The sequence below is a fragment of the Falco peregrinus genome, chromosome 10 (assembly GCF_023634155.1).
Source record: "Falco peregrinus isolate bFalPer1 chromosome 10, bFalPer1.pri, whole genome shotgun sequence".
Lineage (NCBI taxonomy): Eukaryota > Metazoa > Chordata > Aves > Falconiformes > Falconidae > Falco > Falco peregrinus.
In genome coordinates, this window is record NC_073730.1 from 25,550,783 (window position 1) to 25,576,061 (window position 25,279).

At 53.0% G+C, this 25,279-nt stretch overlaps 1 protein-coding gene across 2 annotated transcripts; it reads right to left on the bottom strand.

The window, feature by feature from the left end:
- Nucleotides 1-1,175: 1,175 nt before the first annotated feature.
- PDZK1IP1 (PDZK1 interacting protein 1) lies at nucleotides 1,176-23,513 on the bottom strand. Of its 2 annotated transcripts, none has more exons than XM_055815674.1 (4): nucleotides 23,339-23,513; nucleotides 4,316-4,424; nucleotides 2,290-2,388; nucleotides 1,176-1,754 (listed from the first exon to the last, which is right to left on the bottom strand). In XM_055815674.1, the coding sequence occupies exons 1-4, from the start codon at nucleotides 23,367-23,369 to the stop codon at nucleotides 1,682-1,684; spliced, it is 312 nt and encodes a 103-aa protein (XP_055671649.1). In that variant the 5' UTR covers nucleotides 23,370-23,513; the 3' UTR covers nucleotides 1,176-1,681. The 2 variants fall into 2 exon arrangements, with proteins under 2 accessions (XP_055671649.1, XP_027644128.1); XM_027788327.2 differs by lacking the exon at nucleotides 23,339-23,513 and adding an exon at nucleotides 8,189-9,124.
- Nucleotides 23,514-25,279: the final 1,766 nt, after the last annotated feature.

Genomic DNA, 25,279 nt, shown 5'->3' on the forward strand with positions numbered 1-25,279 from the left:
AAGCACCGAGGCTCCTGGGCTAGCCCAAAACGTGCAGTGGTACAGCCCCATCCTTCTCTTTGCTTGGACTTACGACCCTGGGAGGGATCCACACAGAAAGGGATGCTGAGACCCACCGAGCCCCCAGCACACCTCCATTCCAAACCCACATCCAGGCACCGCCAGAGGAACAGCTCGGGCATTTGTCACACATTCAGGGTGCGCACCGGGCAGGGAATAGATTCCCACTGTTACTCATTATAAGGATGCCATTTCTAACTTCTTTTGCAACTAAGAGGTAAAAATTAATGGGTTCCCCTCCTCTCGCCACACCCCCAGCCCCCAGCCCGAGTGCTGACGCAGCGGGAACACGCAATGACTAATCCTCCTTAAACCCTGCTGAGCGAAGCACTAGGGAGCTTGTTTTTTTCCAAGCCCACATGACATTTGGCACCTGCAAGAGAAAAGTCAGGGGCACAGCATCCATCAGGGGCACAAGTAGGGAGGTCCAGGACCCAGCCTGGGGCTGGCTCAGCCTCCAGCTGCCCCAGAGAAGGTGGTAGAATGGAACAGCTCTGATGCGATGATGTGGATGGCAGCCATCCTGCCTCTGCACTGGAGGGCTTGACCCCTCTGGCCCTTCTGCCTGTTTTCTTCTACCCCCATGCAATTTCTCAACTGGAACGGTGATTTCTCAACACTGAGTCTTGAGGGCGTTTTCAAAACACGAGGCTTTTCAGATGCTTTTCAGGGTGGGTCTGTTACTGGAAGGCTCCTAGTTTACTCTCATGTGGCTCCTAGTTTACTCCCATTCCTGATTTTTTGTGTCACCATCTGCTAGGGACATCAACAGAGTCACCCGTGGGAAGTGAGAGAGTGGCTCATGGCAAGCAGTGGCACCAGCTCCAGCTCCCTGCTCCATCCTGGAGGGCTCCCGGCGGTGGGAAGTGGTCTATTTTGGGCTGAGATCCCCACCAGGACTGTAGCATCTTTGTTTTAGGGAATACTTATCAGGTTTTGGTGCTGTAGGAAAATGGTGTTTTGCAAGCCCCTGCCTGGGGAAGAAGCCTGCTGCCTGCGCCGTGCTGGGCAGCACCTCCTCCAGGACAAGCTGCCCAAACTGCCCCAAGGCTGGGAGCGCTGAGATACCAGAAAGTCCTTTGGGTGATTTAACAAAACAGCCCTCTTTGCTGTCCTATGGGCAAACAATTCTCTTTATTGCTCACAGGGAAGATATATACAGGGGAGAAGGTTTGTTCTGATGTTAAAATGCATGGTGTCGGTTGTAAAAAGGAAGGGAAAACAGGGAGAAGAGAGAGGATTTTCCATCAGCAGCTCCCCAGAGGGCAGCTGGGGGTGTGGGGAGGTCCCAGGCACCCAGTGTGGACCCCTCCACGCCTGGGGCAGGTCAGCACCCCCGTGGGATGGGAGACATCAGCCTCCCCAACCAGGTAGGGTGACCACCAGGCAGGAGAGGTGGCATCTCCAGACCTCTCCCGGGAACCAGCGTGGGCGCCACTAGTGGGTGGTGTGTGTCCCGCTAGGGGGAAGGGAAAAGATCAGGAGATGGTGGTGCTGTGGAGAGGTCAGGCAGCTGCTGCACCCGGGGGATGCCAGTGCAGAGGATCCCTGCGAAAATGCCCATCGCAACAGCGGGAAGCAAAGTGAGAGGTGGAAGGAGGGCAGCCGGCCAGGGTGCCTGCTACATGGCAGTGGTGATCACCCTCTCCTCCGGCTCCAGGGTGTTCTCGTAAGCGTGCTGGCTCTCTTTGGACCTGCATTGGGAGGGAGAAGCACAGCGCTGAGCTCGCCCCCAGCAAGACCAGCCTCCCCAAAGCCACCACCGGAGCCCTGACCTTGCTGGTGCCAGCCATGCATCGAGCAAGGGGTGAGGTGGGGAGGGTGGGAGGGGTCCCGCTGCCAGGAGGAAAGCCAAGCACAGCGTGGGAATTGCTCTAATTCCTAGCAAGGGCTGTTTTGATAGTCAATATCTGCTGACCTATGGCCACTTTTGGTGGTTTTCTCTGTTTGAAAGTTGTGATGTAGTATAAGAAAAATGTGGTGTGGCAGGTTGCAAGGTGGTGAACAGACCATGGGGCTCAGCTGCAGGGATGAGGAAAGACTAGGGAGGAGGGGGTACTCCCTCACCACTCTCTTAGTCCCTGGAGTGGATAACAGCCCCAAAACCAGGTGCATGGGACATGTGAGACCCCAAGTGGGAGAGACTGCAGCACTGCAAGTCTGAACTGTCCCCGGGGGATGGAACAGAGCCTGGGAGCCATGTGGAGGAGGTCTAAGCAAGTCTTTCACCTGAAGTCGGCTGCAGCAGTTAGGTATTTCCCTTCGTGACCATTGGACATGACAGCCTCCTGCTTGTCCTCGACACTCACCACCGTCTCGACATTTTCCCTGGAGAGGGAGACAAGAGCAGCTGAGACAGAGAGACAGAGGGGCTGTGCCAGGGAGCAGCTTGCAATGGTGATGGCAGAGAGGAAGGGACTGCTCCGACACTACAGAGACAATAAGGAACCTGGATGTGTAATCCTGGCCTCAAACACCCAGCACAACCCCCTTCCCAGCAAGACATGGGTAACGACAGATGCCCTCATGGCAGGTTTGCAGGGGTCATGCCCAGCTGCTGAGCGCCAACCCATGTCTCTGGAGTTAGTACTCCCAGTGCCAGCCTGGCAGGTAGCAAGACTCATTTGTCAATACATGGGATTGTTTTCTCCTGCTAACTGGTTTTTCCAGTCTTCTTCTGTGTAATCTGTTGCAAAATATTCCCTATGGGTCCCAACTGACAGACAGAAATGCCGAGGCTCTGCCAGTGCTGCAGCCCTGGCACAGGAGGGGTGTACATCCGCACACATGTGCAAAGAAGAGCTGTTTGCTTTCAGATGTGAGTCTGGATCACTCGAAGAAGGAACCACAGCACAGGGATCAGGTCTTCGACCTTAGCTGGAGCCCAAAAGCTCAGCTCTGGAGTAAGCCATGCCCCAAACAGCACCAGGGGGGTTTAGCTGTGGAGGGTGGGCACAGGTCCACCCAGTGTGCACATCCCTGCCTTCTCCAGCACTTGCCCAAGGGCAATTTCAGAGGCTTTTCCGAGGAGCAGACTGGCATAAACAGGCAGTGGCTTGAGCTGATAGCTGCTGTCACAGTGACAGTGCAGAGCTGGCAGTGTGCCAGGCTGCCGAGCCTCGCTGCCCACTCTTCTGAAGAGAGGCCAGATTAATTAAAACAAGCCACCGTCCCCCCCTCTCAAGCCCTCCTCAGCATCCTCTGCCTCCAGGCTGGGAAGAGGCAGCCCAGCCACAGGCAGAGGTAGGAAACACCATCCCTGCCTCCCACTCCATGGGCTGTGAGCTCCTCCAGCCTGAGGACAAAGGTTCCTCTTTGAGAAACAAAGACTGCAGTTGCAGATCAGACCATATAAATATATATATATCTCTCTTTACATTGCATTATGCGTTGGCCCTAAATGCATCCCAAAGGGCCCCCTGTAAATGCACCTAGGGCAGAAGTCAATCTGCTGAGCATCGGGATATACCCCAAGTCTCCATGTGCAGATCCAAGAAGATTCCAGCACCTTAGGGTGCAAAGCCCAAAGTGCCCATGCCACTGGAAAGAAACTGGGAACCCAGCTATAAGGCACTTTCAGTCCTCATCCCCTGTTGACTTTGGGCTCAAACTCAAGATCAAGTTACTGCAACTTAGCGAGTGGGCCTGGGGCAGCGAGCAGGAGCCTGTGGCTTTACTTGGCCAGCAATGGACCAGAGGTAATGGTTCTGCCAGAGCCTTTTCTGATGAATGAGGCCACCTGGTTTGCCTGTGCTGTGGGCTCCGGGTGGAGACAGCTGCCACGGCTCAGCTACCTCCCTCTTCTCCCAGCTCCTCTCAGTGCCTTCTGATGACATGGCTCGCTCTGCTTTGCAAACGAAGCTGTTTTGGGCTTGTTTTCCAAGGGATATAAGGCACCTGGTAACTGCACCCCCAAATTCATAGGAAACCAGGCTCAGGCCAGCCCCTCAAGACACATGCCTATGCACACCAGTCATGATGCTGCAGCTCTGCCATCCCCAACGCAGCGCTTTCTCACTGCAGCACCTGGACAGTGCAAGCTTGAACCTGGCAATAAGTAACAGGGAGCAGAGACCAGGACAGGGAGAAGAGAACAGGGAGATCAGCACAGGGAGTCTTTGCTCTCTCTGCCTGGGTCCTGGCACAGTGATCACAGTGTTCCCAGTCCTGGCACGGGGATGGAGGCAGCTGGAAGTGACCCATGCAGAGGCAGCTAAGCCCAACCCAAAGCAACCCGTGGGGCTCCCACACTTACACTTTCTCCTTACACCAGAGCCTATTAACCACAAAAGCGATGGCCACCAAGACTAGAAACACAACTACTGCGATGACACCCTGTGACCATGGCTGGAGATTGCCCCGGGCTGCAGAAAAAAAAGAGGACACGTTAGAAATACACCTTCAGGCTTTATCTGCCAAACTTCTGTCCAGCTTTAGCAACGTCCAGCCAAGAGCTGGGTCCTGCAAACCCAAGCAGAGCATGTTGCTGTTAATTCAGGCAGATTCACCTGGGTGACAGCAATGAAATAAAGTGCAAATAATGGCAGTTTCACTGGCTTTTGCATGTGGACCATGTTGCCTTGCAGCTTTGGTACCCCATACATACATACATATATGTACGCAGTGGGGCACAGATGACTCTGGGTTGGGGGGACAAAGGACTGGGGGACATGGAGGGAGGAAGGGAGAGTGTTTACCCAAAGTGACAGGGGAAATACGGCAGAGGGGTTTCAGTAAGATTTTTATTCTCCATACCCAGGTGCCACAGACATCTTTCCTGGTTTTCCAAATACTGCCCAGCAAAATAAGGACCCCCCAACAGGGATGGTGTAAAATTCAGTTGTCACTCTTATGGTTCTTGGTGTGGATTTCAGCAAAATGCACCATTCAACAAGTTTCCAGAGCAGCAAACTGATCTATGATGGGAAACTGAAGGGTGAAGTATTCAGAGCAACAGCTTTTAGCACAAAGGCCAGGCAGGGCTGGCAGGGGGCCAGGCCATAGAGGGGCAGGAGCAGGCTGCAGCATCTATGGCCCGGGATGGACTCACAGGTTCATTTTTCTCTAGCCAGACTTGAGCAGTGATCCAGCCACAGGTAGGAAGGCTGTGAGATATATTCCTGTATGTGGGAGGAACTCAAGGGCAGGGCGATGAGAAGAGGAAACCTTGTCCCAGCCCTTGCTGGGACAGCTGCTCCCTGCCTCCCACCGGCTTTTGGGTGATGGAGCACTCAGATGCAGTCAAACCCATCCTTAAGTGTTGTCACATGGACACCAAAAGGAGACCTCGCCCATGCAGACACATCCCTTTGGGATTAAATTACTATTTATTCAGGCATGGCTTTTCATCCTTGTGTTGATCAAAACACCAAGCCTTGCACATAAATGAGCTCCATCTGCACAGGCAGATGGGGCAGGTGGGGGATGCTACCTGCCAGCCTCGGACCACTTGGACCCAGCCCCCACCACCAGCACCTGTGAAGCTGACCTGCCACAGGATGAGTGAATTGGTACATCAGCCTGACTAGGGAGCTTTACGCCAGCTGAACACTTCATCTGTCTCACAGGAGACAAATCTCTGCTATAAGCAGCAAATAAACTTTACTAGCAGCAATAAAGTTGGGCTGTGTGCTCCGTGTGTGCAAACTTCTCATTCACAGCTGCTGCTGCTGCTGACAGCCCTCATCTCCTTCCTTTGCTTTTGGGGAGGCAGAGTGCTTTTTGGTAAGACCCCCAGCTCCTTGAGTCTTTACTGCAAGAGGCTTCTATTAAAAAAAAAAAAAAAAGAAAAAGAAAAAAACCAAGCAACCCACAAAACAAAGCTCTTTTTAACTCTTGGAAGCAAAATCAACCTAGCCAGCTGACTCACCACCTATGCCAGTCCGGAAAATGGTGGCACCCCCAGGGCAAGAGGCTGCAAGAGCAGCCCTGAACAATGTCCTTCAGTCCCCCACTTCCCTGCAGAGACACTTGCCATGTTTACTGCAAGGTCCCAGGGCCAAAACTCAAGCGGGAGGAGCTCAGATGGAAATTGCCTCTTGCATCAAGGTGTTTCAGCTGAAATCCCATTGTATTAGCAAGCTGCTGGTGGCAGTGAGGGAGAGCAGGGTTTGGTCCCCTCCTGCCCTACCTGATGGGCAAGGATGCTCACACCCCTGCTGCCCACCACCCCCACGGGTGCACCCCAAACACACCTACCTATTGCCTCCAGGCTGAGCTTTGGCCCGCTCTGCTTCCTCCTCGCTCTGCCCTCGGCTGTTATCTCAGTCACATTTATTTATTAGTTGTGCTTTATTTTTCCTGCCGGGGTCAGGGTTTCCCGCCCAAGCCTAGGAGGGGGTGGTCAGGTCCAGCCCTCGGTGAGGTTTCTGCTGGGCTTAACGGAGTTCAAGGTCAAGCAGGGAATGAAGTCAGCAATGACTGAAATCACCAAATGTGCATCTCATGATCTTCAAGCAAAGGAGGAGAGAAGCGGTAGGAAAACTCCTCCAAGCATCTATGCTCAGGAAGTACTGAAGGTTTTTGCAAGTGAAACCACTCAGGCAGCTATTTCCACCAGATTTCAGAGCATCCAAAAGCAAAAGGAAAAATACCAATCCAAAATCAAGTGGTTCTGGCTTTGAGAGACCACAGAAAGCCCAGCGGCAAGGAGAGGTGAGGATGGCAGGGGGAGCAGCCAGTGCCTGCACATCAGGCTGAAATACCCCCATGGGAGCAGGGAACTTGCACATGCATAAGAAAGGAAGAATGGGAACTAGGCAGAGGCAAGAGCTTGATAGCATCTTCTCGGGCAGCAAGTATGTGGATGGCAGCCCTGGGGGGCACCACCTGTCTGGAGTCCCACCAGAGCACACCTCAGTGCCCTGCCAGGAGGGATGGCTTAAAAGATGAGTCTCACCTGTGGAAACAGGACTGTGATTCTGCAAAAATGCTTTACTAGGGATGTGCCTCGTGGGACAGCCTGTCCCTTGGGCTCTGCCACCTCCTCTATGTTTCACTCCATAGCAGTGATGTGGTTTTCCCTCCCAAACAAGTTATTCTAGGCCAAACTAAGCAATGCGGGATCTGCAGCCCCTGGCAGATGTGTATCAGTGTCCACACATCTGTGATTACACCTGAGACCAAGGGAAGTGCCAATGCTAGCTAGCATAAGCCCTTGCACATGTTTTAACCCTGTTTCCATGCTCAACGGCTGGTTTGAAGACATAGACCTACTTTTTGATCCATCTTCCCCAAATGCTTAGAAAGCATCAGCTGGCCCCTGTCTTTTGCACTCTCTGAGGAAGCCATGCCAGGCTCTGATACTCATTAAAGGGTTGGGGTTTTTTTCTCTTTCCAGGCAACAGCAAAACTTTCAATCCTGCTGACAGGGTAGACCCTAGACTGTTAAATCCTCAGCAAATTGGTAAACAAACACAGGAAGAGCGGTCAGGGCTGGGGCATCAGAAGGAGAAAGGGGGAGGGAATTTTCCGGGACTTTGGCAGCATCAGATGAGTTTTAATTACTACTTGTTATTTCTAGCATTAGGAAAGTCCTTCCACAAATTTCCTAAAAATAATGTTCTCTATTAAGTCTTTGGGAAGGGAACGGGAGGACGGCTTGCAGAGGAAAATATTTGCTCCCTCACCTCAGCAATGATCAAAATTACAGATTAACAGGAAAACCTGTGAGCTCAGAGAGCGACCCAGCACAACACTTGCTCAGGGACAAGAGTGAGAAGAAAGAAAAAAAAAAAATCCTTAAGAAAACAGATTACTCATCTCAGTGCACAGTCCTGCTGGAGGTAAATCAGAACTGCTTTATCTCCATGTAAGCAGGTAAGATAAACCTCGGATGGCAGTTTCAGCCTTCAGCAAAACAGGTAGAAAGTCTCGGTGCTCCGGCAAGACGTCCCAACCCACCGGACACCCACCCGTCCCCACTGCCCACTGATGTGAAGCCAGAGGTAAAGCTTAGGCAGGAGTTGGGATTTATTTTTTTTTTCTCTTCCCAAGAGGCTCTTTAACAGTTGTCCCTTGCCCCCAAAGCCACCCCACCGAGCAGCTCCTGCCTGCCCGGGGCTCTCACACCTTCCTGCCTGCCCCTGCCTCAGTTTCCCCGGGAGGGCAGGCAGCCTCCTGCACTTACCTTCCTGGCAGCAGGCAGGCTGCAGGGCCAGAAGCAGCCCCAGGAGGAGGAGGAGGAGGCGGCGGGCAGGCATGGCGGCAGGCAAGGCCACGGGCTCTCAGGGTGCGGAGCAGCAGCCGGGCGGCCCCTCCTCGCAGGGTGCTGCGCTCGGGCACGCAGCCCTCCCACGGGAATGAGCGCCTGGTCAATTATCAAACGTATTAACGAGGGAGGCTGATGCTCACACCTGGTTATTCAAATCCTGCTGTGGGAAGGGGTGGAAGGAGGTGCCTGTCTCCTGCTGGCGGGGAATATGGGGCACGGTGACTCGAACCTGATAGTCCCCTTAGGGCGTGGAAGGACACACAGGCACAAAACATTTACATCGCCAGGAGGAAGAAAGACACCCAGATGGGTAAGTCTGTGACTTCGGTGCTTGGGGAATGTGGCTGAACAGGACCTGGGTGTCCCCCGAGTGTTCCCCCTTGCAGCAGGAGAGCCGGGGGTCCAGCGACGCCCCAGCTCTGACATCCCACCCCACCCCACGGACCCCAAGTCCTGGAGATGCAGGGAGCTGCCCAGCACGGCCCCCATGCGCTTCCTTGCCCTTTCCTTTTCAACAAGTGTCATTAACAACCCAGCAAAACACATCTGCAGCTTAAAAACATCTGTTAATAAACCAGACTTGATGCCAAGTACTGCCCCCCACCTCCTAAGCCTTGTTTAACGGAGAGATGTTAAATAGAGCAAACTTGACATTCATTTTATTGAGCCTTCAGGGCTGTCTCCAAAATTTCTTAGACACCAGAAGAGGTAGAAATACCTGAAGACCTGCAGCAGACAGCAAGGCTGGCCCTTCACATCAGCTGGGCAAATGCTGCAGGACAGGGAAGACTGCAGATCCTGAATTAAGCAGCTTCCCAGACCATGCTGGGTGTGGATGGCTGACAAACCCATTCTGCAGGAAGAATAAAAGCTATTTGGCTTCACAGCTGTGCCACTTGAGTTATTCCTGAAGGGAATTTTAAAATTGTGAGCCAGTGGTTTCGTTGTCAGTCTTCCTGTGGTGTGTCATAGCATCCCTGTAAGCCCAGCCTGCAGGGCTGCTGAGCATCCCCCTCATAGCACCTGAGCTCCCCAGCTTCTAGGTCAGTCGTCCCCCCGCCACGGACCCTGCCTGGGTGCCAGGTCCCCATGTGGCCACCCACAAGGGACGCACATTTGGGAACATGCAGCACCCTCAGGAATACATACCCATCGTTGCGGATTGCCCTTCATCTCTCCTCTTTCCCTTGTATCTAGAATGATGTAATGTATCCTGAAAACAAGCTGGACCCGGCTTGAGCTGTACAAGACTGAACGCCACTTCCCGGCTCTCTCTTAGATTCCTTTCCATGGCCAAATCCCCACCTGCAACATGGGGTAATCCCATTCCCAACCCTCCAGTTTTTACTTACGAACTCCATGGGGTAGGGACTCTCCCACTGCACCCAGAAAGGAAGTGGCACAACAGGGACCTGCCCATAATAAGGCCCTATAAAATCGGTCTCATACTGTAACAGAGAAAAAGGAATGGCTGGTGAAGAAATAAAAATGAGAGTGAACTTTGCGTTCCCCATGACTTGCTTCCACGTTATCTGTCTGGGAAAGCACGCAGAGCTTGCAATCTTTGCTGCCTGCTTGTTATCATAGAATGGTTCAGGTTGGAAAAAACATTTAAGATCATAAAGTCCACTAGCACTGCCAAGTCCACCACTAAACCATGTCCCCAAGCACCACATCTCCAGGCCTTTTAAATGCCTCCAGGGATGGTGACTCCAACACGTCCCCACACAGCCTGTTCCAGTGCCTCACAGCCCTTTCGGTGAAGACATTTCCCCCAACATCCAATGTACACCTCCCCTGGTGCAACTCGAGGCCATTTCCTCGTGTCCTGTCGCTTGTTATGTGGGAGAAGAGACCGACCCCCACCTGGCTGCAGCCTCCCGTCAGGAAGCTGTAGCGAGCGATAAGGTCTCCCCTCAGCCGCCTTTTCCCCAGGCCAAACAGCCCCAGTTCCCTCAGCTGCTCCTCACAAGACTTGTAAGGTCTCTTAAGACCTTCACCAGCCCCGCTGCCCGTCCCTGGACACGCTCCAGCACCTCAGTGTCCCTCTTGTAGTGAGGGGCCCAAACCCAGACACGGGATTCGAGGTGCAGCAGGGGGACAATCACGGCCCTGGTCCTGCTGGCCACGCTGGTTTGGATACCAGCCAGGGTGCTGTTGGCCACCTGGGCACACCGCTGGCTCCTGTTCAGCGGCTGCCCACCAGCCCCCCCAGGCCCTTTCCCACCGGGCAGTCCCAGCCCCCTGCCCCAGCCCGTAGCGCTGGTGGGGCTGGTGGGACCCCAGTGCAGGACCCGGCACTGAGACCTGTAGACCCTCACACCACTGGCCTCGGCCCATCGGTCCAGCCTGCCCAGATCCCTCTGCAGAGCCTCCTGCCCTCCAGCAGATCCACACTCCCACCCAACCTGGTGCTGTCCGCAAACTGACTGGGGGTGCGCTCGATCCCCCCCCAGGTCGTCGATGAAGACATTAACGGGCCTGGCCCAGCGCTGAGCCCACCTCCTGAGGAGGCCACCGCCTGCCCTCAGGGAGCCCACGGCAGCCCAGCCGTTCTGCTGACCCCTCCCCTGACTTCCCTGAGAACCAAAACCTCTGTCATTTCGTGATCACCGTGCCCCAGACGGCCTCCGACCAGCACGTCACCCACAGGCCCAGCGGTGTCGGGAAGGTCCCTGCCACACGCCCCAGGGACCCCCCGGGCTGTTCCCCCTGCTGTGGTGCATTTCCAGCAGGCGCTGGCAAGTTGAAGTCCCCCAGGAGAACAAGAGCTGGTGGCTGGGAGACTTCTCCTGGCTGCATATGGGATATTTCACCTGCCTCTTCCTCCTGGTCGGGTGGTCTGTAACAGACTCCCACCACCACATCTGCAGCTGTTACTTGACTCTTATCAAAAGCCCAGCAAAACACTAGCTGTTTAGAGCAGAAGGCTTTATCGGCAGATCAGGAGTCCTAGAGAAGCCAGTTCTGCTGCTGCCCTTGGAAAATTCAAGGTCTGAGACATCTCTCTGCTATTGCTACCCACCCCCAGCCATGCCTGGGGCTGTGGCAGGTTGCTTAGTGGGTTCCTTCTGCTCCTCCTCCACATGTACTCCAGGTTGTGTTCTCACCCCAGAGCCCTGCCCAGCCCAGCATCCCTGGGCTGATTTTCCAAGGATAGGAATATCTCAAGGATCCACCCATATTCTATGATGTGCTGGGGGGACAGGACATGACAAACCACACACTGAGATGAAGGCAGAGCTGCTGTACCTTCCAGACAGGGGTCTTACTGTTGGGTCCCTCCTGAGGAGCAAATAACACTTTACCAGTGCACATTCCCACATTTATAGGAAATTTAATTATTAAATTGTTTGGGGCTTGCTGATGAGGCCAGGGAATTGCTCGTTTGCTGCTTGTTTGCTTATCTCAAAGCTCCCCTGTGCTCCAATGCATCTTCTTTAGCCCAGGGCAGCTATCAGGGAGGTATGTGCTCTTGTGACAGAAGCTGGCCTGGCACCTGCTTGGGTGCATATCCCTGGGTCCTGCCCAGGGGGTGTGAAAAATAGCAAGTCACTCCAATGGCAGCAACCTTGTTGCAGGGGCAAAGTCCAAAATTTTGGTAAATATTAATGTCATTCTGGCTGTGGCTTGGGACCTGCAGAGATGAGAAGCTATGTGTTTCTGCTGCAGCATGCTGGAAATCTTGCTGTCTTTCTCATTTAAGCCTTCAGCATCACCTACCTAGCTGTGGTGACTCAAAGCCCTACAGGTCCATTTCACAGGTGAGGGCAAACTAAGGCACAGAAGGGCAAATCACCTTGGCAGTATTTAGTCAAACCCAAGTGGACCCAGAGCTAGCTCAGTTCTTTCTTAGGGACCCATGTGAGCAGTTGCCTATACAACAGGTCTAGTGTACAGCAAGTCTTCGAATTCCAAGATTTATGCTGATATTATCTAAAAATCAGTGGGATTTTCCCATAAGAAATATGAAAATTTTAGCCAAAATTAATATTTGTTCAAAGGAACATTCCTGAGCCTAAAATGTGTTCCTGGGTGAAACAGCTCAGAGCACAGATGCTAGTTCCTCTTTGAAAAACATTGTGGGGCTCTGTGTTATATAGGAGATCATCTTTTTCTCCTTCACTTCCTTCCTTCTTTTCTTCCTTCCTCCCTACTTCCTTCCCTCCTTCATCCTCCACATCTCTCAGAAAGACCCGTAAAAATAAAGAAAATATGAGAGTGAGCCTAAACATCCCCTGAAGAAGAGATTGTATTTTTCCTAGGGGAAAAAAAAAAAAAGATGAATTTGTTCTATTTTAATAGCTACTCCAAAAAGAAAAACAAAACAAAAACCAATTTTTAATTACTTGTTTCTTTCAACATTTGCCAAATATTCCTTGCCCCAGAATTCTCTCATTTCCCATCAACACTGGCTTTCAAATCCTGCCTGGGATGGATGCTTTCAGGGGAGAGCCAGGAGATACAACCACTATGAAAAGGGCATATTTTTTTTAGCCTAGCGTGGATAAACAGCAGTGGAAAAAGGCAGCCCCTACTGAGGCTTTTTATCCATCACAGCTCTGTACCTCACTTCCCCTCTTTAAAAATGCCTTTAAACAGCAATATGTGTTCTTATTTACATGCTGAGGAAACCCCCGCTGTCAATGGTGTGGCAACGGGGCATCGCCCCACACTGGCTCCGTTCTCCCTCTGCCAGCCTGGGGTTCAGCTGAGCCATTTGCTCCCTTATTGCACACACACACACAGAGCCAAGGAGAAAACACACCTTTCAGCATTTTATTAAACATTTCATTGGACCATTCCTGAGTCTCCCAGAGCTGATGCTAACTGCAAGCCTTGATTAAGCAGTATGGAGAAGGGGGTGACATGGTGGTGGCCGTGATCCCTCCTGGACCTTTGTTTGGCGAGGATGTGGATTTTTCCCTTCCCCCCCCAGGCAGCCTGGATGCTTCAATGAGGTCAGCCAGGACCACTCCTGGCAGGACACTCACTGGGAGCTGGTACCCAGCAGCCATCTGAGATGGGGCCCAGGCATGGCCCCAGCATCAGGCACCAGGTATGTGCTTAATTTTCCCTTGAGACCTGCTCAGTAGCATCATTGTGGTCCATGCATGTTTCATGGGACCTTCTGAATGATGTTCTTTACACCAGCTGATTTTTGGCATGGATCTCTGGGCAGCATTCACACTGGCCACCCTCTGTGCTGGGGCCTGATGCTCCTGCTCCGTACATCTAAGGACAGCAATGGGCTCCCTTCTCTATCCAGCTGTCTGCACACAGCTGCCAGGATTTGTCCTCTCTGAGCTCCCCGCTCCTCCATCCCTGGGGTCGATAGCTGCCAGGGGTCTGACAGCACATTCACATTCAGCCTGGGGGCCCGCAACCTTGGAAAATTACACTGAGAAAACACCTACCTGATCTGTCCCACCTTGCTCTGGGCTGGGAGGAATCAAACTAAAAATCCCTGAAACACGAAGAAAATCCATCTGCCTCTGATCTGCCTTATTGCCAGGGGATGAGCCTGCATCCGTGATTCCCCCTTGGCTTTCCCATCTGTTCAGAGGGCATATTGCCCCCCTAATCATCTCTGAGCACAGGGGGAAGTGCCGCTGCATTGCTGGAGTGGCAGATAGCCGGGTTCCCAATACGTGATGCTCAGAAAGGGAGAAGGGAGCTGACTTCACTCTGGATATTCCCTCCTGCCCAGTGATATTGAATGGATTGAATAATTTACTATCCGATCATCTCTAATCTTCATCCCATAAAATCAGCAGCAAGCTGGGAGGGTTTTTGAAGCCTCCAGCTGCATTCACTGATAAGACATGAGGCAGGAAAGATTGGAAGCCCATAAAAATGATAATCTCAGGCTTCACTGTAACTTGGTGGAAGGGTTTTCTCCTGTCCTTTCATTAAGGATGGATTTCATGATCTTCCTTAAATAACAACAAGCCTTCTCACGAGGAATCTCCCACCCAAAAACTGATTGCATCGTCATTAGGAAATGGGAGGCAGAGAAGCCAGAAAAAAATAGCTGGAGCACAGGTTAGAGCAATGGCCAGGTCCCTGCAGAGTAGATGGCACCTGCCTTTATGGGGCGGGAGGAGAGGCGGGACTGAAAGTAATTTCTGAACACAGAGAGAAGCTCTAGGCACCAGGGCTCTGCCTGGGAGTCAGGCACAAGGGCCATGCCAAGCTGCTGGCCACAAGCCTGACCACGAGCCTGGCTGTAGGGCAAAGCTCCATCCTCCTCATCCTGCACTTCCTCAGTGTGAAGAGAAACATCATGTCTCATTTCAGTCTGGCTTGGCACAGCATCTTCCTCTCTGGACCCAAATTTGGTGAGTCTGGCTATTGCCTGGGAGAAGAAAGGACCCAACTCATCAACTACTTCCATGTGAATCTCAACCAAGATGGCCAAGAGGAGGAGAAGGAAAGAGCTGGCTGGCTTGGTGGGGGTGGACAGTTTCAGGAAATAATTATCCCAGTTGCCAGAATAGGAGAAAATTAAAAGTGTAAACTATAATCAAATGTTAAGTTGCTTTTCTTCTGCTAATTGAAATAATGTTTTCTCTGCTACCCACCACGCTACCCCTTTCAGATGCTAATCCCTATCAAACATGGACTTACAATTACAAATTCATAGGCATCTTTCCCAGGAGCAGAAATTGCTTTGCCCTGTAACCTCTAAGATGAGGTCTTAATAGGAATTCACGAGCAGTCGCTGGTAAAGCTTCATTAGCCGGAGAGAATAGACAAGGGCAAGTTGCAGTGCTCCCTAACCACTCTAGGGAAAAATTAATTTAAATTACTTTGTAAAGTAACAAGGCCAGATAATGTGTTTCCTTCTCGGATTATTGTTTTCTGACACCCTAATGCGCTCATAGATTAGGTTGCTTTGCCTGTCTGGATGGTGGTCCATGCTAAGTTGTGGTTTATGAAGAGCAGAAACCTTAGGAAGAAGAAACTCTGACCCTTTGGGCCAGAGCTGGATGGAGACAGGGTGAGGATCTGGCTGCTTCTCACCAGGCTGGGTTGCTTGGAGGCTGTTGAGGAGGCAGGTAGCAGCCACCTGCAGCACAGATTCAACACAGCCTAGAAAAGAAACCTGGCTATTGAAGGTGACACTTCAATGTTTCCCTGCTTGCAAACTGGTCCAAGCCAGTGGAAGGAGTCCTGCTGATTTGGGGCAGCTCTAGAATTGCTTCCTGGAGGCCAGATCCTGAGCGATCTCGAGCCCCCTGCTCCCAAGGGCTGGACCAGCATGGGAAACCTCTTCCAGAAGCCACCATCCCTCAGCAAAGGTACCAGCGTGGGGCTAATTCTCAGTGAGCTAACACCTAAAATGCACTCAAATATGCTAAAAAACCAAGCCTGCACCCCCAGGATGGGGGGACTGTGATTTCACACTCCCCCTCCATCCTTTGCTAAGCCTCTCCAAAAGGAGCTATAATTCTCTTCCCCTGTCTCCAGGCTGGATGCTCTCCGTTGCTGGGCTTGCAATTTGGTGTAGTTTTATGGAGCTTTGCAGCGAGCCAAGTGAGGGGCCAGGGGCAGATGCAGCAATAAGAGCTTGGCAGAGAGGGGCTCTGACTCTTCCCAGCACCCTGGGCTCGCAGCCGGACTTTGGTGGGCGCTGCCAGCGCCCGGCGTTATTAACCTGAGACTTGTCACACAGAATGGGCCAGTCTGGCTAAATCCTCTGGGGACACGAGCATCATTCAACGAAGAGACAAAGAGTTCAAAGGGCCTTTCGGCAACAAACAGCGCTGATCTTCCCAGCTGATTAAATAGGTTCCCAACTGATCTGGGAGTCCTAGGAGACCAAACTGAAGCTGGGAAGATTTATGGGGAGCTACCTGAATTAGAGAGGGAATATATTGATTTTATTCCTGGCTTCTGAAGGGGATCGCTGGGTTTTTTTCAGAGCAAAGATAAGGCTGGTGAGAGCTGCATCAAGACAGAGAGGTAGATTGGGAGGTAGAAGGATGGATGGACTCCCAACCCATCTAATAATTTTCTTGTTCCCACTTATCTGGGGGAAGATAAAAACCCCGTGGCACCCGGACCTACCTTCAGTCATTTGCCCATCCAAAACTGTAACACTTCAAAATGGGATTATAACCCCCAAGGATGAGATTTTATGTCACCCCAGCTCCTGCAGTCACCTGAATTTCTTTCAGCCCCATCAGTAACCCATTGCCCACCAGCCATGATAAATTCTGGACCACCTTTGCTGGTGGCAAGCCCTGTGTTTTGACAACTCTGAGAGCAACTCAGTGCACCCTTGAGTCCCACTTGGCTTTGCTGTCTCATGACAGGCAGGACCCAGCCTCCTGGAAAGAAGAGGAGCATCAGGGAAGGCCTTGCCCCATGAGGAGGACACCCCTGCATGACCCTCTGGGTCGCCAACTGGTAGAGAAGGGCTAATTTCAGTAGGACCCCCTTGCTCAGCACCATCTGAGGAAGATGCTTTCCCTTCTTCAGCCCCTGCAGACTTACTGGGCCAAAAGAAGGGCCATGGGCAGCGTGAGGAGCACCCCAGTACAGGAGATCAGCCTAAGCATCCTTGAACCATGGGGTTTAACCTTCCAGAGCCCTGCCAGCAGGCACTAGCCCTATTTATTTCCATGCCCATCAGCAAAAGCAGCACGTTTTCAGGTAGCATCTCTCTCCTCTTCCTTCTCAGCAAGGGAGCTTTTGCCTTGGCATCCGAAGGGAAAAAAATAAGGGGGGGATCGGCAGTGAGCAAAACACATCTAATAACCTCCACTTCTTTTCAACAAGCTCCAGTTGTTGCTTTACAAGTGTACTCCAACCCCGGCAAGTGTCAAACAAAAGCTTCCCTCTCCTTCTCCGTGCCTGTTAAACAGCCTTATTATTTCAGGCAAGCTGCATCTGCTGGGTGGCAGCCGCGATTACCATAACACAGGGGCAGGATTTGGCCTGGATGCTTCACCCTTGATTCTGCAACAGGCGAAAGCGCTGGGCTCGTTGAAAAATAAAATGAAAAATAAAGGGGGAGGGTGGGGAATCAAATGTATGAAGTCACTTTTCTGGCTGCCACCCAAGCAAACAGATGCAGGTAGTAGAGAAGATGGGAAAAATCATGTCATCTTCTGCTCTGAGCAGCAATTTCTGTTGCTGGGGAAGGGGGTGGGAGGGACATGGCGAGGCCAGAGGGATTTCATGTGAGTCCAAGGGGTGAAAGAGGCATTTCTCAGAGTACATTGAAGTTAGGGGAGCTTTTGGGAGCCTTAACCCATTCTTGAAGGCTTGGAGGCTGCCAGCCTCAGTAGGATGCTGCTGCAGCTGAGCTGAGTACCATGAGTTGGGGACAGGGAGCCAGGGTGGGAGGGACGGGATGGATAGGAAAGGGCTAAACAACATCGAGCTGTGCCGTTGTGCCACAGTGGCTGAGAACAGGCTGCCCTTGAATTCAGCCCTGAATAGGTTTTGAGGACAAAAGGTGAAGACCCCCAAGAGATGCCTTTGCCTGGGATTGAGGAAGAGAGGCTGTTTCCAGGACTGGGCGGGCTATTAATTAAAACTCAATAAATAGCAAGGTGTTGTCACAGCCACCAGCGCTCCCACTGGGAAGAAGAAGCCTTCGCAGGGTCAACTCACCCTTGCAGAAATCCCTGGGCACTTGGGCAGCTCCCCTGGCAGAGCCAACGGCGAGCTGGTGACCACTGGCACAGAGCCCATGGCCCCCACGTCCCGGCAAGCACCAAGACCTCCAGGGCCTGGCTGAGCTGGGGGGAACACACCGGCTGTCCCAGGCTTCCTCTGTGTCTTCCTACCCCAAAACTCTGCAGGAAAACAGCTGCAATGTTCAAATACAGTGGTTGTAACGTAAGGGTTGGCAGCCTGTGGTAACCCCATGGGGACCTGGATTGCTGATCAGCATGGGTGGGAGAGGGAAACGGGGAGAAGGGGGGAAGGGGAGAATGGGCATGAGGATGGGGATGGCAAGGGCAAGGGGAAGTGAAAAAGGAAGAAGAGAGAAGGGGGTAAGGGAAAGGGGATGGGGATGGGGATGGGGAAGGGAAAAGGGAAAGGGAAAGGGAAAAGGGAAAAGGGAAAGGGAAAAGGGAAAAAGGAAAAAGGGAAAAGGGAAAAAGGAAAAAGGGAAAAGGGAAAAGGGAAAAAGGAAAAGGGAAAAGGGAAAAGGAAAGGAAGAGGGGAAAGGACAGTCTTTAACATACTTTCTTTGGAAAACGCCAAGAAAACACTAAACCCTTTTACGAGACCCCGTTTCCGCGCCCCCCACGCCCGGCGCTGCGCTGCCGCGGGGCGGCGCCCCCTGGCGGGCGGGGCGGGGCGCGCCCGCGGGGGTGGCGCTGCTGCCGCTGCCGCCCCGGCCCCGCCGCGCTGGGCTGGCAGGAAGCGCTCGGCTGCGGTCGGCTTTGATCTGCCGTTTATCTGCGGCGAGGGGTTCCCCGAGACCTGTTCAAAGGAGGCGCCGGCCCGGAGGCTGCTGCCCGGGGAGCGCCGGCCGCCCCGTGGGCTCGGGGCCGGGGCTCGGACGGGACCCGCGGGTGGGACAGGCCCGCCGGGACGGGGACACGGGGACGCCCCCTGGAGCCACGGCACCTCGAAGACGTCGAGCTCCTGCTGGAAAGCAGCCCCGAGCGCGCAGGGGAGTGGCGGTGGCATTGCCGTCGCTGGGGAGTGTCACCGTTGGAGGGGACAAAACGTGCTCCCGGCACACGGCCCTTCGTGCTGCCCGGGAGGGTGGAGAGGGGCAGCTCGGAGCGCGGGCGCAGCCGGCTGGAGGGTGGCCCCTGGGATGGGGCAGGCAGCCCCCCACCCCACGCCAGCCCGGGCAGGGGCAACAGCTGCCACCTCTGGCACACCGGCAAGCTTGGCCCTCCCTGCCGCCCTCGGAATCACCCTGGGAAAAGCATCCGGTACCTGCTTGGGATGGTTTGGTGCCACCTGACCTAGAAGAAGGGAAAAAGCAGCTCCCGGTTTGCTCGGATGAGGCAGGGAGCAGCTTGGGAGTGATTTCTGCTGGTGCAACAAACAGCATAACCACCCTGGTGGGGACAACCGGCAGGGGAGCGTGTGAGGAGCAGGGGGGACACATGTGTGAGCATGTCGTGGGCTTGAATGGCTTAAAAGACTTCTGCAGGACTGCATGTTCGCATCCATCCAAATATCTCTATTTAGGACTGTCCTCAGAGGTGCATCCACAGATGTGCCCACAGGTGTGGGACGTGCAAAAATTAGCACGTGCATTTGTGAGGGTGTTCGTGCCCCATCACACATGTCAGAGCACATGGGCCATGCATTTGTGAGCAAGTCAGTGTGCACACTTACCCATCAGGTGCCTGATCTTGTCCATGGACAGGTATTTGTGGGGTGTGAGTAGGTTCGTGATTCCTTGTGCATGCAAGTGTCTATGCCAATGCATGACTGCTACGTGAAGCCCCACATTGGAGCTGCAGCCAGGTTTGTTCCTCACCTGCTCCCTGGCCCAGCCTCTGCAGGGCACCAGTTCACCCATTGCACATAAGCCCAGCACAAACAGAGCCCCCCAACCCCGAGGAACAGCCTCCCACCCACAGCGCCCACGGCAGCACGCTACTAACCAGCTCTGGCTGCCCCTCAGGCCACCCGCGCTGGCCTCCAGGTCCCCTCTCAGCACATTCCCAGGGACGGGGCAGATGGCGTGCTCAGAAGAGCGATGCTGCATTGCTGGATGGTTGCAAGACACACGACTGGGAGAGTGTTGATGTGTTTTATTTCAGCTCCAGCAGCGTGTGAAGGGATGTCTCTCTGGTGGGGTGCGAGAGAAGTGCTCTGGAGACGGGACAGCTGCTGTAAAGCGTCCCCTTGCTCACAGGCCCTTGCAGGCAGATCTTGGATGGGCAGTGGGTGAGATGGTGGCTAGACCCTTCAGACACGCAGGAGGACCTTGCCTGTGGTTTTGGTGGGCTCTGGGCAAACCCTTGGGGCAGCACGGTGCTACTCCTGCCCTGAGGGCTGTGCTGTGGGTGATGATGGCGGGGAAGCAGGACAGTGACAGGACAGAGCTGGCCCCACTCCCTTCCCTGGGGCTTGGCCACCTCCCCAGCTACACCTCCAGGGTTGGATGGGCTGGTGTTCTCTGCCACAGACACAGGGCCAATGGGGCATGTGGCCAGCCACGCTCCGCTAGCCACTCTAGGCTGTGGTTCTTGGCGTATTTGGAGCCACTTACTCCCCACAAGCCCAGACCAGGGTTCCACATCAGGGAGGACTATGGCTCAACCACACCTCACATAAAGACCCGCCCCTTTCACCTGCTATCAGCCTGCTCATTTCACATGATGCGACCCAGGATGCTCTGCCATGGGCTCTCCCAGATGTCCCTGGGCAAGTCCACAAACCTCTCCCAGCACGGACAGCAAGTCACCTCCTCCCCTTGTTTCCAGCATCCCTTAAGTAACACAATGCCAGAAGAAAGCTGCCTTTCAGTTTGCACCGTGCACGCACCAAGGGAGACAGCACCACCACGGCTTTGATAGCCTCTTTGCCACAAGCCGTTTGCTGTAGGACCCATTCCCACTTTGGCATGGCTGGGTTAAGCTGGTACCATGCAGGATTTAGCGGAGAGCTGGGCAGGGAGTGAAGCCCCTGGCCCCAACACGTGCTGCCGGGCAAGCTCAGCCCCGGCACATCAAAGTGCCGGTGCAGTTTTAACCGTGCTCCAGACGCTCCCTCCCATTTCCTGCTGGATTCCCGTCTCGCTCCCCACATCAGCAAAACAGAGTGTAAAAATAGAGGCTGGGCTTCACCAAAACACAATAGTAAATTGTTCCCCGGAAAGGTCACCAGGGCAGCTGAGAATAGCTCTGAGAGCAGGGTAAAAGGAATGTCTACCGGGGGGACAAGTTTGGACCCCCCACAGGAGGTATCCTGCATCCCCATCAGTGGTGAGGGTCCCCCCTCCTGAGCCCCCAGGGTCTCAGAGTGACCTTGTCTTCTCCCATGTACCCTCAGCCCTGCTGAGCCACGGAGCTCCTCCAGCACCCAAGAATTTGGATGGGAACTGAAAAAAATCAATGAGCAAGAAATAAGGTGAAAGTAGAGGCAGGAGGACCAGAGAGGAAGAAAAGGGCTGGCAGGAGAAAGGGGATCCCGCTGGCTGCTCATCTCCTCTCCGCTGTGACAGCACAGTGTCCCCTGGGCACTGCTGGCCGGCTGCAGCCTTTGTGTGGCAGTGGGAATGTCAGGGATGAGCCCCAGGATGAGGAGCATATCGAGCAGTCCCAGAAAGCCATAAATTACTGCCTCCTGTTGTCACTGGCCTGTGATAGTGAAGAGGCAGAGCCTTCCCATCGTCGGCTGGGGTGGGAATGTTTGGGTCCTGTCGTTTCTGTGAGCATATTTAATTCAATAATGTGGGAATGCTCTTAATGAAGCAGGTCCTTGCTCTTGGCTTCGGTGGTGTTCCCAGGCAGGGGTGCCCGTGCAGGCTGCCCTCAACATCGCTTTGCCAGAAAGGCTGTAATTAAAGCCAGATAATGGGGCTTGAAAATAAAAGCTGCCCAAATTTGGGGTGATTTTGGGTTTTTGTGGGTTTTTTTCATTGTCTCGGACATAGACGTCCCTCCCACCTTCTCTGGTTTCTTAAATTCAATTTTATCTCAATGCCACTTCCCCTCTGCTCTCGCTCCCCGGTGTCATCCATGCAATGGTAAGGCAAATATTGTGCCACCAGAGCCTGAATGTCAGCCAGGTTCCTGGGACACGTTAGAAACATGGGTGAACAAAATACCTTTAAATGCACCTACTTCGAGTTTTTAAAGAAACTGCTATTTGCAGAAAATTTTCTGCAGTAGGAGACAGGCCAAAACCCCCATCGCCTTGTGATGCCACTGCTGGGAGGTGAACCCCTGTCCCAGCCAAGGGCAATGCCACCCATGGCACCCAGGCTACCACCCTGTCATTGTGCCTGTGTGGTAGAGATCAGGACTCTAAGGTGCTTTTCCCAACTTTCTCCTCTGTTTTGCATAAACAAACAAAAAAACAGGTGGGGTTGGGGTTTTTTCCCCATATATTTAAATCCACAGAGCTGTGCTCATCACCACTTGCAACACAAGTTGCAGATGATGTTTGCTACCTTCTGTGACATTTGATCTTGGTGGCCAAGCAGCAGTGAGGTCCAGATACTCTGGAGAAGAAGGTGCTGGAAGGAGCACTTCCATCATGGCCAACACAGGGCCACCAGGCACCCAGCTGGGGACATGTCCCTGGAGCCTGTCCCAGCACAGTGGCTCCCAGGGTCTCCCCATCCCTGGGGTCCATCAGGAGTGACGCATGTCAGCCATCCCACTGCGGAGCGGGTGGCATCAGCATCCTCCCAGCCCTTTCTGTAGGCTATAGAGCTATTTATTAAATATATATGTGCAGGGAGTGGTTTGAAACCTTCACCTTGAGGATGCTCTTCCCTTTACTGGTGGCAAAGGCCACATGGCCATGAAGGACATTTTAAGTGAAGAAAGAAAAAAAGCAGAGAGAGGAGGTGGAAGGAGAATTGTGCTGGCGATGGAAGGAAGGAGGGAGAGGGCCGGGAGGTGGGAGGGAGAGATAAGCAGTGGGTGAGCTATCAGCTCTGCCGGGCTGGCAGCAGGGCTGGGGGTGGGGGTTAAACCAGCTGTGCAGCCGTGATCGCCCTACCCCAGATAAACACCCAGCAGCCGCCCGCTGCCCCACACCCACCCAACGCCTCATCCCGGTGCCAGGGATGGAAACCAGCCTGGCCCTGACTGTGGGGGTTTACTCAGACTGGCAGTGAGGGCCCCCATGCCTCTAGCTTGGGGCTGTGCCTGGACAGGTCTCCCCACAACCCCCAGGTCAGAGCTGGAGAAGGACCCCCCCTCCTCTTTCACCCATGGGGGAAATGTCACCCAGAAACTCTAAAAACAAGGGTTGCCTGCCAGGCTGCTGGTCATGGGGGGGTTTAGCAGATAAGCTTGCGGGGGGATGCTTTAAGAAAGCAAGGGATGCTCTAAAAGACCCTGCTTAAGTAGGTAATGACTCTGAAAATCAAACAAATTACAGACAAGAAAATACCTGCGGTGCCATTCCTGCTCATCTGCTCCATGTTATGGGTATGGTGCTGGCCACCATCTGCAGCATGGTGCTTTAGTTATACACACATACATACGTATTTAACATATATATATATACACACATGCACATGTTCAACGGAGCAGTTAGCCTGTAAACACTCCCTAACTAATGTTACCAGCTCAATCAGTTTTTAAAGTATTTGTGCATATGGCTGCGATAACAACTTCTTTTTTTTTTAAAAAAAAAAAAAAAGAGGAATTACTGTCGTTGCCTTTAAATTGTGGCTGAATGTGTGTGGGGTGTGAAGGGAAGCAGCATCACCCCCGGCAGCCCCCTCCTTCCACATCCCCCTCATCAAAAGAGAGGAAAAGTCCATCAGAGGCTTTGGGGGACCTGCAAATAATGTGCTGGGGGTAAGGCCATGGCAGCTGGTGACACTCGCCTGCAGCGGGGGGATTGCTCCACCGCCCGTCTTCCTTCCTGCTGGCCCCGCACGCTCTTCCTCCCACTTGCTCTCCCTGCAAAAGCCCAGCCCAAGCTGGACTGCATGAGCCAAGCAAGAAAAAAATTAGCAGATCCTTTTGCAAGGTTTTTGCTGCCTGTTGATGACTTTTGATGGCAGGGGGTGGGCCATCCTGGCATTCTCACCCCACGATGTCCAGGAATGAAATATCAAAGCAGCAATGGATCTGAGTGACGAGGTGGGAGAGAGGCAGACAGCAAACAGAGGCTGCTTTGTAAAACTTTATTTAGAAATATTCTTGATATATTCATTATATATATATATTTATATATACACACACATTACAACAAATGTGTTTTCTAAATAGCACATCCACAGTGGGTTGAGACTCAGGGTACCAGGTCTGGTTACTTTGTTTCTGCAGAAAAAATGCAGAAATCCCAGGGGAGGGTGGCAGAGAAAGGGATGGGGCTTAAAAAAACCAAAAATCATAAGGCAGGAATTCACTCACACGGTACATTGCCCCAAAACACTGTTTCCAACAGAAACGGGGGGCGATGGTCCACACAGCGAGAGATGAAGCAGGCAGGAGGAGAGGTGGGCAGAGGAAATGTACCATTCAAATCACAATTAAAGTACAACTGTACATACCCCGGGAGACCTACGGTGTGCTCTGCTAAGGGCTATGAGCATGGGGGTGTTAGGGGGTGCCACCAAGGTTGTACCATTTTCCCAACTGTTCAGCTACCGAAAATTTAAAAAAAAAAAAATAAACCTGTGGGGAATAAGGGATTTCTGAGTATTGGTGATTTCTTCTTGCAATAGTTTAATAAAAAGGGTGTAAAACCCCCACCTACCCCACCCCAGGGTTATTTCGAATGCTGAAAACCAAGAACGGCTTTTACCTGTGTGAACAGCATATCCCCCCCGTTCCCGAAGGGTCCCGCCGCCCACCTCTCCTACCCCTGGTGCTGGCAGCAGCCCAAACCCTTTCCCCAGCATCACTCCATCACCCGCCAGCACCTCTCCCCAGGCCCAGCCATGCAGGTAACCCTCTTTAGCAAACCCTCCATGCACAGGCGGTCCAGACTGGGGAAGGAGTTTTCCTCCTTTTCTCCAATTTAAGATGGGGGAGGTTGGTGGTTTCGGAGGATTTGGGATCTATGCTGGGAACTCTTGCCTGGGCCAGGACCCCTTCCCAGGCAACTAATGTGCCAACCCACGCGCCAGCCTCCCACCTATTATTTACAAAGAGGCATTAAAACCAAGCAGGGACAGAAATGATGGGGCTCTGAATTCAGCCTGGACGGGCTTGCAGACGCCTGTCCAGATACTCTGTGTTTCCTTGTACCTCAGCACCCCCGGAAAGGAATGAGTGCAGTGGAAGTTGTCCCTGCTCAAAAGACTCTTTCCCTTCCAAAGGATGTTTGTCAGTGTTTTGGTTTGTTGTTTTTGTTTTTTTTTTTACTGTAGCACGT

Coding starts and splice junctions, on each gene's coding strand:
- PDZK1IP1 (XM_027788327.2), bottom strand. CDS start 8,261: ATGCCTGCCCGCCGCCTCCTCCTCCTCCTCCTGGGGCTGCTTCTGGCC. Junction 4,425..8,188: donor GCCTGCCTGCTGCCAGGAAG/GTAAGTGCAGGA, acceptor TTTTTTCTGCAG/CCCGGGGCAATCTCCAGCCA. Junction 2,389..4,315: donor CTCTGGTGTAAGGAGAAAGT/GTAAGTGTGGGA, acceptor CTCCCTCTCCAG/GGAAAATGTCGAGACGGTGG.